Source organism: Corvus cornix, chromosome 10 (assembly GCF_000738735.6).
Source record: "Corvus cornix cornix isolate S_Up_H32 chromosome 10, ASM73873v5, whole genome shotgun sequence".
NCBI classification, from domain to species: domain Eukaryota; kingdom Metazoa; phylum Chordata; class Aves; order Passeriformes; family Corvidae; genus Corvus; species Corvus cornix.
The window spans coordinates 3,228,524-3,240,912 of record NC_046340.1 but is presented as its reverse complement, the minus strand read 5'-3'; the positions used below and the strand labels follow the sequence as shown (position 1 = coordinate 3,240,912).

At 41.1% G+C, this 12,389-nt stretch overlaps 1 protein-coding gene across 5 annotated transcripts in view; it reads right to left on the bottom strand.

Moving 5' to 3' along the window:
• Window positions 1–12,389, bottom strand: part of PDE8A (phosphodiesterase 8A) — a 153,362-nt gene that overhangs the window by 20,761 nt on the left and 120,212 nt on the right. For all 5 annotated transcript variants that reach the window (XM_039557607.1, XM_039557608.1, XM_039557609.1 and 2 more), the window contains exons 9-17: window positions 10,495–10,583; window positions 9,858–9,909; window positions 9,715–9,757; window positions 8,726–8,803; window positions 7,688–7,758; window positions 6,949–7,113; window positions 4,504–4,552; window positions 4,081–4,216; window positions 1,565–1,763 (exon numbers count right to left, since the gene is read on the bottom strand). In XM_039557607.1, coding sequence (XP_039413541.1) covers window positions 1,565–1,763; window positions 4,081–4,216; window positions 4,504–4,552; window positions 6,949–7,113; window positions 7,688–7,758; window positions 8,726–8,803; window positions 9,715–9,757; window positions 9,858–9,909; window positions 10,495–10,583 — 882 coding nt within the window. The remainder of the gene's footprint in view (window positions 1–1,564; window positions 1,764–4,080; window positions 4,217–4,503; window positions 4,553–6,948; window positions 7,114–7,687; window positions 7,759–8,725; window positions 8,804–9,714; window positions 9,758–9,857; window positions 9,910–10,494; window positions 10,584–12,389) is intronic.

Sequence of the window (12,389 nt, the reverse complement as noted above, 5' to 3'; positions counted from 1 at the left end):
CATGTTAGCTTCTTCCTCCTTTCTTTCAGCTGCTGCTCATGGGATTCTACTTTTGTGGTATGAAGTTAGGAGAGAGAGATTTGAGAACAGGCTCTCCTCAGAGGGGTGCACTGACCAGTGTTCAGTCTGGCCGAGAAAGACCTGTGCAAGTGGGAAATGGCCAGAAACTTGAGAATACCCAACGTGCAGGACCACAGCAGTCTACCTGACACTTATTTCACAGGGATTTACAGCACTTTTACACCCAACAAGTCAAGGATTCTAACTTTGCTATCTTAACTCCCATGGCACAGAAGTGGAAATGATTCTGAGAATATGGCTTCAATTTGGGAGCCAGAAAATTTTCCTAGGCAAGTTAGAACTGAGTTCAAATGACAAAAAAAAAAAAAAAAGTATTCTCAGCATGAATTTCAGTGGCAGAATTGGGCTGTGTTTAGATTAAGTTGAACTCTGGGCAACCCAAAAGCAGCTGGGCTCTAACTTTGAAGAGATAAAGAGAGAATTTTGAACTTTGATTCTGCTCCTTCTGCTGCTGCAACTATTTTTCTCTTCCTATGCCTACAGAGTAACAGAAATAACATTCTGGAAAAAGAGGAGGCAGTCATGCTTCTGTGGTGTTGAAATGGATCCAGATCTTGTCTGTTTTTCATAGATATTCTTGGGAAGACCAGCTAAACCCTCTGGCAAATCAGGGGCTGAAAAAAATCCAGTGATGTTCTATCCCCACTTGGCACATAGTATTTGTAAATCAGCCTCTGGAGAGCACACTAATGAGCTGCAGCTCCGAGTTAAGGGAATTACTACAGTTTAATGAGCTGTCAGAAGCGTGTTTACAGTCACCAATTTCTCAGCCAGGTGCCCATCACTGGCACTATCCATAGGCAGGCCAGTTCAGAATTTCTCCCCGAGAATGTGACTCAGAAGTATGTCCTACCACTCTAATGCACACACACCAAGCACTGCTTTACTCCCCTTCTCCAGTCTGGGCATGTCAGAGCAAAAGTTGCTCTGATTTATTCTGGTTGTCAGTGGCTCTAATACCCCGGTGGGTGTTACGGTACTGACAAGTAATTTTCTTCAATACTCTCCTCCAATGCACTCTCTACAAGCCTCAGGGCATCTTGTCCAGTGGGTGATATACCCTGCTTTATGGCCTATACTGTCCTGGGAGTCCTTTGCAAAATGACCATCACGAGACATAGGAGATGGTGATTTATCCCATTAAACCTGTATCTGGCATGTACCAGCACAAAAGTAATTGTGTCATTAGCTCACCTATCTGAGAAGGTTTAACTATATGAAGTAGTTTCCCTTGAAAAGAAGGCTTTCTTATTCTCCCATCAAGAATTGTTCAATTCTGTAATACTAGTACCCATCCTTCTACATATACTGAAAGAGAGATCCCAGAATTCATGTAAAGCAGCCCAGTTCTTTGGCCTCAGAGTTACCAAACTGGTTGGCACTAGACAGACATTTGGCTTTTGAATCTGTTTCTGAGAGATCCTTCTTTGATTGCATCCATACTTCCCACCTACACTGTTGCTTATACAGAGTGTGGACTCACCTTCACTCTTTCTTTAGACAAGAAGTAAGCAGTAGCGTGCAGCACATCTGCTGAATGAGTAGAATTATGGTAGGAATTGGAGGAATGGTAGTTAGCCTCAATAACTTGTAACCATGACCTCAGAGTGGATTCTGAGCAGTTTAGGAATTCACAGATTCCAAAGCGAGCAAATATTTTGAGACCCAGATAAACCAAAGGCCTGTGGAGAAAAATAAACAGAAAGTTTTAAAACAAATGCAGCTGAAAGAACATGACATAGCATAAACAATATGAATCCATGCAGCATTTTTAGCTAATGACATGTAAAATGATGTACAAGGACTCGTTACAGCATTACTGTGTCATATACCAGAACTCCAACATACATAAAGTCAACTCTCCCTAATCCCCCCCATGTCAGACAAAGGTGTCTCCAGCTTTTCTCTGTCAGGGAACTGTAATGCACTAATTAATTCATTATCCTGGCTTTATTACCATATGTCTCTATTAGCATCCCTGTGGGATTAATTTACTCTTTTTTCTTTTCTTCTTGGCTTCTATTTCGTGAGTTCTTTTACTCAGAGTTTGAATTAAAATGTAGGAGACCAGGAATTCCTTCGGACTTCGTTGTTTATTATATTTTATCTATAACACAGCTGCACAGAGTGTGCCTCCAAGTTAGCAAGGTGGAAAATGGCCGTGAGTTCTAACTTCCAAGGCTTTTTAAGGTCTAAATTATCCAACCAAGTAACTTGGTTTTATTTATAATCCAGTAACTAGCTGTTCATGACCTGCAGTGAGGGATTTTCAGCCCAATAGTCAGAACCCGTAGATCTGAGAAGAAGAAGGAAAAAGGAGAAAGGAAAAAGAAGATCCACACCCAAAATCCTCCATATTGTTGCCTGTATCCCCTAAACCTAATTTTTCTACACCTCTACATATTCCACCCAGTGATATAACTTTTAATTATACAGCAACAACCTCAGTGTTATCACACAATTTAGGGAGCCTTTCCCAGGGTTTCGGATCGAATACAGTGTGCTTCTGAGGATCACTGCTTGTCTTGTCAGCACTGAAAGGCTGAAATTCTCAGAACCCAGGGATCCAACATGTCTGCTTGGACTTAAGGCAATACTAATAATATATTCATACTTGTGAGTCATTGAAAATCACTTTAATTCTCTGAACAAGTGAACTGCCATTATTTAAACACAGTAGGAAGCAATCATAATTATACTACTTTTAATAAGAGTACATGCAACAAAGTACTTCCTTTGTCCCTCTGTGGTCCCTCCAGATCAGTAAGAACAGAGCAACTTACCTGGTGATCTCATGCATGTTGGCTGGGATAATTAATTAAGTTACTGCAATGTACCCATTAAATGTTGTAAACCACACAGATTGACTGTATTTTTACATTTTTCTTTTTAATTACCTATCTGTATCACTTCATTAGAAATCAAAATGCAGCAAAGAATGAAAACCAGCAAGTGGATGTAAATACCTTCATTTAAAATAAAATAATTTTAAAGAAGAATAAAACCCTGGGGGGTTTTGCACCTTTTTGGCTCATAAAACCATGGTATAAAAATGAAGTGTATATATGTTAACTAAGTGCCTGACATCTTTCTTAGGCTTTGGTTTTGAACACCTTTCAAAGCTCTTACAGATCTGGGATTTTGACAAAGGGTTTAAGATAGTCAATTCATTGCAGGATCTGGCCTCCAAATTAGTGTCTCGCAAAAGCTTTTACCTAAGACAAAGCATGATACATGAAACTAGACCCAAAAGGGGAACTTTTGGTAAGAATCAGAAAACAAAACCAAGGACTTAAACAGAAAGATCAATTTACAGTCTTGGGGGAGCCTTTGCTGCTAATGAAGCACAGTCTATCAAAACTGCTGATCTGCTTTGGAAAACTTCTGGGATGGAAATTGGTATGCCCTGCTTTTTACCAGTAAATATTCTTCAGTTAAGCTTATACATATAATGTAGCCTGCCAAGATTTTAGAATAAAGCCCTTCCTCTAATCCCAGAGAAAGGCAATGGGAATTCTGCACAAAAGCTGTATTGGAACTGTTCAGGAATAAAAGCTACCCAATCAAATGGGAAGAAAATAAAACCTGATCTGTATCAACTGATCAAATCAAGACCAGCATGTTGACTCTGTGTGCGGTTTGCCATAATAAGAATTTGAATCCCCACAAGAAAATAATTTGATTTGTACAACTTTTCTATTTTTGAGTAAAGGAAGGCTTTAAAAAATATGCTGTATTGTCATTATATCATACCAAAGATATATAATCTTCACTTACATCCACTGGGAATTTGCAGGAAATAATGTATGATGTAACAGAAGATATTTAAGATGCACACACAACTAGAAATGACAATGAGAAAATTTCAAGCATCAGACACTGGAAATAAAATTAATTCCATTTTAAAAGCACAGGTAGAGAACTTAAGGATCTGGTTACAGAATGACATTTAAGTCGCTTTTCAGCAACTTCAGTTTATGAGCTCTTGTGTTTACTGACCTTTTATGGGTGGCAGCCTCAAGTTCAAAGATATCAAAATCCCACTGTTCCTCATTTTCCATTGCCTGTGTTATCCGAGGGGGGATGTCATTGAGGGAGATCGGAGAGCTCAGACTGCCAGCGACCTGATGAGTCTCTTTTGAGGAATACAGTTATTACTAGATGTATTAATTAACAGTATATTAAGCAGCATATTTAATAGTGAGATACAATTTTACTGATTGACCATGCTTTCTCTTCTGTAGTAACACCCAGCAACTCTTGTTTCTATAAAGCTCAGTAATGCTGCAGAAAAATGCTTACAGATAAAAAACCCCCAACACAAAAAATGCACATAAAAAAGAACATCTAATCACATTTCCCCTGTTTCTTAAATTTTTGCACATGTTCTAGTATCTCAGTAGCTGCCAAATTAAAACTTACGTTTTGCTGACAATATGTATTCATTCCCTGATAATCTTCGTAAACCATCCTGTTAAATAGAAGTTGCAAGTTAAATGCAGGGCATTGCACAAAAGGTCTAGGAGATGATGACTCCAAATAGCAGCACAACAACTTCAGAGAAGCCTGACTGCAACCTGTCACAGTCATCAGAGCTGCCTCTCCCTTATTTGTCTGTACTGTTGAGATTGGCCTGTTTTACATACAGCTCCTAAGAGATGAGAAACTGCAGGCTAGGGGATACAATATGGACTCAGGTAAAAACTCAAGTTTCTCAGGTGCAGACGGAGGTCTGGAATTGCAGCCTCACATCTCTCTTTGTCTGGACAACATGCACACAAGTTGTGGGTCTTTGAGTGCCACAAAGCAGACACGGTGCGTCCACGCACTTCCCACCAACAAGCAAAGGTGGGTGGTGGGAGGAAGTGGATGGAGATATTCCCCTGCTCTCCTGCCCTGGTATTAGCAGATCCAGACACCTCAGCAGCAGAAGAATCTCATGGCTGCAGGGGAAGAAATTACTCTGAGGCTTCCTTTCCATCACACAGAACGTACGGTTGTTTATTCTTCAGTTCAGTGCCTCCTAGGCTTAATTCTGGCATGATGCCTAGATGTGAACACTGAGATGATGGATTAAAACTAACAGAATTATTATTTAATATTTACTTTTCGTTTTATAATTCTAAATGCTGTGGCCCAAATCCTGCTTGCTCTTTTGAGGTTACAGCTGTTAGCTCATGTTTAGCCCATGATGTAAAAAAACAGTGCTTAAAAAAAAAATTTCTGAATGCACTTTACTAAAAATGTTATTCACACCAAGTATAGCAGAAGTAAATGTGGATCCTGTAGCTGAACATGGAATATCTGCTCTTAAAAGAACTGTTACATCAAATTTTTATTTTCACATTTGTAAGTAAATGAGTCTGGAGTTTTGTGATTTAAAAGGAAAGGGAGTACAACAGTGGCTGCTCAATAGAAATATTTAGGACACCAGATGCCGCCTATCATTTAGAATCAAAGATCAGTTCTTTAAGAGTTGAAATAGCAGGTGTAATTGTATCTGGTAAATCTATCTTTGAACTCCAAATGCCCTTCCTGCTTGAGAGTTCAAATCCAATAATGTATTACTTGTCCCCTTCTCAGACATAACTTCTGAACACAAATGGAACAATACGATTCTGTTTTCTGCAGACCATTTGAGGGTAAAATGTTTCTCTCTGATAACTTTAAAACTCACACCATGCCATATGCTCTGAAATGAATTTTCTCAGCTTTTCTTACTGCTCCATGAAAGAGCCTTTGGTTTATTTTAAGTAAGGATTTTATATTTTGCAACATTGTTATCTTCATGTTTGGGGACCAAATACAATCGGAATAGAAATGCATGTGAGAATCAACAATCCACAAAAAGGAGAAAACAGTTGAGTTTATGGACTCTTATGTATTCAGCAGGAGAAAAGACTCTCACTTTGAGACTAATGATTGTATGTATCAATATCCTTCCTCTATTTTTCTAGTTAAGGTAACAATAAATTTTGTCTACTCAGTTAGTAAATACAATCCAGTATGAACCATCCAGGTCTTCTCCTGGAATTCTTGGAGTCTCCCATATGTTTCTCCCCATTAAATATTTGCTGTGGTATTTCAAAAGGCAAAAATACACATAAACTATTTGAAGATTCTGATAGACACTACAAAGGCATCACGATAGCTCCAACATGAAATTATAATAGCCCAGAGACATCTCTGAAAAGCTCACATCTTGTGAGCCTTTTTGCATCTAACCCACTGTAAATTTTTTTCCTGACATAGCCTTTCACATGCAACCTACAGACTAATGAGAACACATATCCTTAAGGCACAGGTAACATTCATCTAAACTCATCTTGTTACCATCAGGAGGGTCAGACTCTGGGCTCTGAAGGTTTGGGTTCAGTTCTTGCTTCGCTACGTGCCCTTTGTTCAGCTTTAGGTACCATGATACAGGTACAAATATAATCCAAGAAACAGCAACAGAAATATGTATTTTGCATTCTTTTGAAAACACATTCTTTTGGTAGACTGAAAAGCCCCCCCAAAACATGTCATTCTAGTCTTAATAAATGCAAGTATCTGGTTCTCTTTCTTTCCTCCTCTCCCATCTATACCTTACTCAAATGAATCATATTGAAAAAAAAAAAAGAACTGTTTTTACTTTCCATTTCTAGCTAAACTAATGTTTTAATGGGGCTGGTCAATTTTCTTCCCATTTTCAGAGCTACATTATTCAAGTAGAGGGGGGGAAAGTCTACAAAAAGAGGTGTGCAGTTTTTCCTGAAAATCTGGCATTGTAGAGGCAGAGCACGTGGCAGATGATAAAGATCAAGTAACTGGGAAAATCAGGCAGAGAACATTAATCAAGAGCTGTTTGTGGCAGTAAGTACTTACTGTCATTAACCCTCCAACAAGGTCACTTGTATGTGGATCCTCATCTTTTGTCCCCAGTTGTGGAGAGTACAGTTCAGTGGTTCTTAAAATCTCCAAAGCCCGGTCTAAAGCTTCTGCAACTGGCATGGGACTGCTCTCTTGTGCAGCATTGATGATGTTTATTACCTAATGTAGCATTAGACATATTGTGAACTTAGAAGTGATTTTAAAAAAACACACACACTCATTAATTACTATGGGAAACTCAGGAAAATAACAAGATCCAAAACTTTAATCTGCATGGAGGAAAATCAAAATGAAAGGGATATTACTGAAACACTGATGTTTGCTACCGACTCTGGGAATAAGATCATGGCTCTAAAGACAGCAATCTTATTAATGAGTTTCCCCTCCAAGGCACAGCCTCAAAATGTCTCTGAATGGATTTAATGTAACTTTCTCTCACTTGCCTCTCTCGATTTATTAAAGAGCTGATTTTTGACAAATCCTTGAATGGTTTCAGAAAGCAGTTGACAATCCATAAGTAAGAAGGAGGAACTCCAGTCCCTCCTTCTTAAAAAGGATCACAGGATGGCTGACCCCATGGATGGCACTCTACCGAGCAGGTCTGGGAGATCTTTGCTCAGAGTTATCTGGCTTTTTGGAGCTACAGCAGTGGGCAGGTGGAACAGGGGAAGGGGTTGCAGCAGAGGCTGGTGCTGCCTGGGTGCTGCCCTGGAGCCTTGTGCTGTGACCATACCTTGGTGATGGGTGCCTCGATAGTCATGGAATGGACCCTGGCCATGGAGGAGCGGCGCCGCTGGGAGCTGCCTGTGTGCAAAACAGAGCAGGATTTGTACAAGGCCCGACAGGAGGATGCAGCCAGGAACTCCTGAGGCCTTTTCTGCACTGCTTACCCTGCTGTGCCTTTCAGAGGCAATCTATTGCAGAATGCATACACATGCTTGTGATGCTGGGGACACGCAAATGCAAAGAGATGGTGGCTGAACCACTGATGTTCCTGATTCAAGGTAAGTGGCTGTGACAGCCTGGCAAAATCAGGGCTTTGCTTTTTTATTTAAACTAATTAAAATATTCAGTTACAAACTCAGTTAAAAGACTACACAGATGTGTGTGTATAAACTGGCAGGCACAGGTAGGTAACCACTGAATTTAGATTATTACAGGATGTATTTACTCTTGCTGCCTGATGCAATATGACAAGTCATAATGAGTCAGCTTCCAAGCTGAGGTAAATCACTGAAGCTCTTTTGAAGTGGGTACCTATCCCAAATAAAAACAGCAGAGGTTCTGGCCTATTATTCACTGGAAATTTAAAAACAAATGTTTTATATTGGTTAGCAATTTTGGTTCTGCAGAGGAAAGGTCAAGATGAGACTTTTCTGGATATTGTGCTACCTATAAAATGCAGACAAATCTCTGTTACTCATTGTGCTGAGCTGTTCTTAAGAGGAAGAATCAGTGCTATTTTTGCTATACTGGAGCATGGCTGTATTCTCACTGCCACAGACATGCTTCACTAGTGTATGCTGCCTAGGCTGTGATGAGGTATGGTTTAACAAAAGCATGTAAGTATCAGCAACAGTTTTGAGTATGTGACTCATCTATCAAGTTCGGGGTGATCTAACAGAGAAAAATACAGTAAGAAAACAAAACTGAGAAAAAAATCATAATATATTTATCAAGAGAAGAGGTAAGAAATGTAGTAATTTGAGTATTGGGTTTGCATGACAACTCCAACTCAGCCAGACCCAACACAGTGAGTTGTTTCACATACCATCACTCCCTCGTGATGTTGTGGATCTGACATCCAGGGATCCCTTCCTCATGTCTTTGTGTCTGCAAGTCTGAGTATCTGTGAAGAAAAGGATATTGCATAATGACACAAAATTTTGCCTAAGATGTGTGTTAAGGGAACTGAAGCTCAGAAAAGCCTGGCAGCAGCTGAGTGACACTGACCTCAATGCTTCAGTAGATGAGAGCTGATGAAAGTGCCTTTTAAAGCTCTTGCCCTATTACACTGTCCTGAACCCAGCCAAGTTCTCAGGCAGAACATGCCTAAATGTCTGTGCAGAAGGAAACAGTGTGGAGGGAAAAGCTCCTCTCTTGCCACTGTGACACAATTGCAGTTGTGAACACAGCTTGTGCAGCACACCTGAGTTCACTCAAGTAACCACTGCCACCAAGAACTGGGTAGGCCAAAGCAGAGCACATGCCAACAAACCAGGCAGGGTGTCCCAGGTTCCTTACGGACTCCAAGATTCAGCCTGTGCTAAGACTACACCTAACAAGTACCTACAGCATGGATGCCAAGGATGTCCTCATTGAGGGTGAATGGCAGTGTTGGCCATCCTCATTTCCACCCACATGCAAATTCCCCACAGTGCAGACACAGGTGCTACAGAGCAGCCACAGCAACACGATGACATGACAGCATCCTTCTCATTTCTAATTCTGCCACAGGGATCCAGCACCTACAGCTGAACTGTGGCACTGACTCCAGCAATACCACCATACCAACTTGGGGCCCTGTGACTGTGATTTCAAAGGTGGGTTGCTTTATGTCACCTCTAAAATAAGTGAGGCAAGTAGACAGGGGGCTTGTATTTACTTTCCTGCCTTTTGGGTTGGATTCCCAGCTTATCACTAGGCAAACAGGACTGTTCTGTGAAACTGTGTTTTTAGTCAAATCACTGACAGTGAGTGGCCTTTATTCTCTCCCCAGGCATGTTCTCCACTTATTGGGACAGAAGAGATGTGTCGTACCTGTCTGAGATTCAGCCTGAATACATTCACATGTCTTCTCCACCTGAAATTCAGCATGAGAAATCCAGTTATTCAGAACTTTGCCATTATTTTGGAATACTTAGGGCTCAAACTAAAGTGAGCATTGCACTATTTTCACTTACCTTATTGTTGTCATTGCACAGTCTACTAATTGACACATAGTGTCTAATCTTTCTGTAGGCAAAAAACAGTGTTGTTAATTCCCATCCAAACCTCAGCTCTAATTCAGTGCTGACACTTGGGTGCTCCAGAGGCTCGATTTGGGGACTAAGTGGAAGTTGCACAAAAACCTAGACATGCTTGAATTTTTGCCTGTGATCAAAGCACACAGTGACCTCATCACGTAGCAACCTTTGGCAACAGCCACGAAAGGAGCATGGAAAAGTGAGCATGGAAGGACATGGTACAGGTGCCCAGTGAAACAGGACACGGGTCCTGGTGGTACCAACGCAATGCACAGGAAGACAGGAGGGTGCACTTGCACTTCAGGGTAGAATTAGAAAGTCAGAGTCACAAGTGAGCACATCTGCATCTTTGGCTCCTTTGGGGGGAGAATTAGGAGTATTTCACTTTCCCTGCTGGCAGCATGTAAAGTTGATTTTGCCCCAAGGAATTAAGTGCAGAGGTCTGAGGCACCCTTCCTTGCATAAACTTCCATTATACTCAGTAGCAGGATAATCCAATATCTGCTGAAAGCAACTGAACTCTAAACTGAGCCTTCATTCAGACACAAATCATGGCTTTAGCTTTCATACTTACCCTCCCTGTCCAATGACAGGTAGTATCTTCACATTTTGTTGTATGCTATCTCCATTTTTCTTTTTCGCATAGTACATTCCTTGCCATTCCTGAAAAAATAATTCAAGTGGAAGGAAGTTCAGCTAAAACACAAAGAGAAGCTGTAGCTTCATACCTTCTTTCACTGAAAGCTGTCTCACAATACAGAACCAGGCAGGACTGGCTAAACTGTGCTCAAACCCTCACATTTCTCCCCTGTAAGTAACCTACTGGTCATTGTGTTGCTGCCAATGCACAGAGAACTTCCAGAGGGGCAGCCTGGGAATACTCTGATGGCAACAGCTGGACCTCAGGAGCTGTGGGAATCAGAACCACACATTCTCTTCCCCATCCTACCTCAATGGTGTTGCAGCTCATTTTGGGGAGACCTAGCAAGGAGCCCCGTAAAAGCAGGAGCTCAGACCAGCCTCTGCCTGGAGCAGAGTCCCCCCGGGGCTGCAGGTGTGGGTTCCCCCTGGGATCCAGGACAGGAAGGTCACTGCAAAGCTGTTACACTGCCCTGATCACCTTCCCTGCTGGATGCACTCTCTCCTGCATGCTTGGGATGTCTTATCACTGGCGAACATTGAATATATCTGTGACTAAAAGTGCTTTGATATCCCAGCACATTTACTTTCCATACTGTCAGTTCACTATGAAAAAGCAGCAGAGATTTAATCTGGTTTTTTTTTTTTAAAGCAGAAGAGAGCCCAGCAGAATAGCTCCTGGATTCTGCCTCCCCTCTAAAAGCACTCTGGTTTTGGGATTGCCTATGTGTTTCCATCCCTAGAAGAGCTGTTGGTGGTCTCTTTTAACAGATGCATATTTTGAGCTGGGCCTTTACTAAATACCATGTGATTAATGAATAATTGAATCCATCTTGCACGTTCACTTAACACAAACTGCTTGTGCCAATTGCTGTATTTCCATTGAGTTCAACAAACTTTAGATCAGATCTTAAATATTGTGTGCCTTTACAAAGCACACAATACATATTTATTTATGTGGGACTGACAGATTTCACAGTCAAGCAGGCCAGAGCACAGGTACAGAGAGAATAGTTTTACATTTATGTAGATGGAGCCAGCAAATAAAGACTCCAGCCCACAGAGAACTGCATGGTGACAGGCTGTACAGAAAAAAATAAGAAAGGCTTTTCTGAGGATCTGTCAGAAGAGAATTGTGCGTAACAAACTGTGTAGTGAGCATAATGTCTTCTGTGAGCTGCTTGAGGAATACAAATAAAGATAAAGCAAGCACCGCAAAATTCAATGCTCTCATAATTAAAACTATGCATATCAATAGTTTCCTGACAACCAGGATGAGGTAGAGATGAGTAATTGATCTCTAACTCAGGTAATAAACCCAGGATGTGCACAAAGGGGTGAAGTCATAAGCTACAGATTGGATAATTCCCTCATTGAAATCGCATCCTTTTCAAGGCAGGTTATTCACTAATGTGCTCTTCTTAGTCAACAGATCGATTTTTCAACTTGTGAATTTCTAAAACCTGTTAAACTGTGGCAGGAAATGTGTGAGGGAAAAGGTCAGCACAATTCTGAGAAACAGGAGGTCCAAGCCAAACTCCTGCTGGTAGGTAAAGTTCTCCCAGGGATGTTACTTAAATGTATTTTAAGAACACCATATGCTCTCTCCCAGAGCCTCTGTCAGCAATCCAACAGAAAAGAGCTATTCCCAAGACGTGCTGTCAGTCAAGCCCATGGTTATGTCTCCACTGGAGCCACACAAGCACCATGACCAGTCCCTGCTGTGGGCAGTGCTGGGATCAAACAAGAGTAAACACCATGCACAGCAAACCCCAGAGTGCCGCCCCTCACAGTGAATCAATGCTGAGGTTTCAAACTCCATGAAGAAGG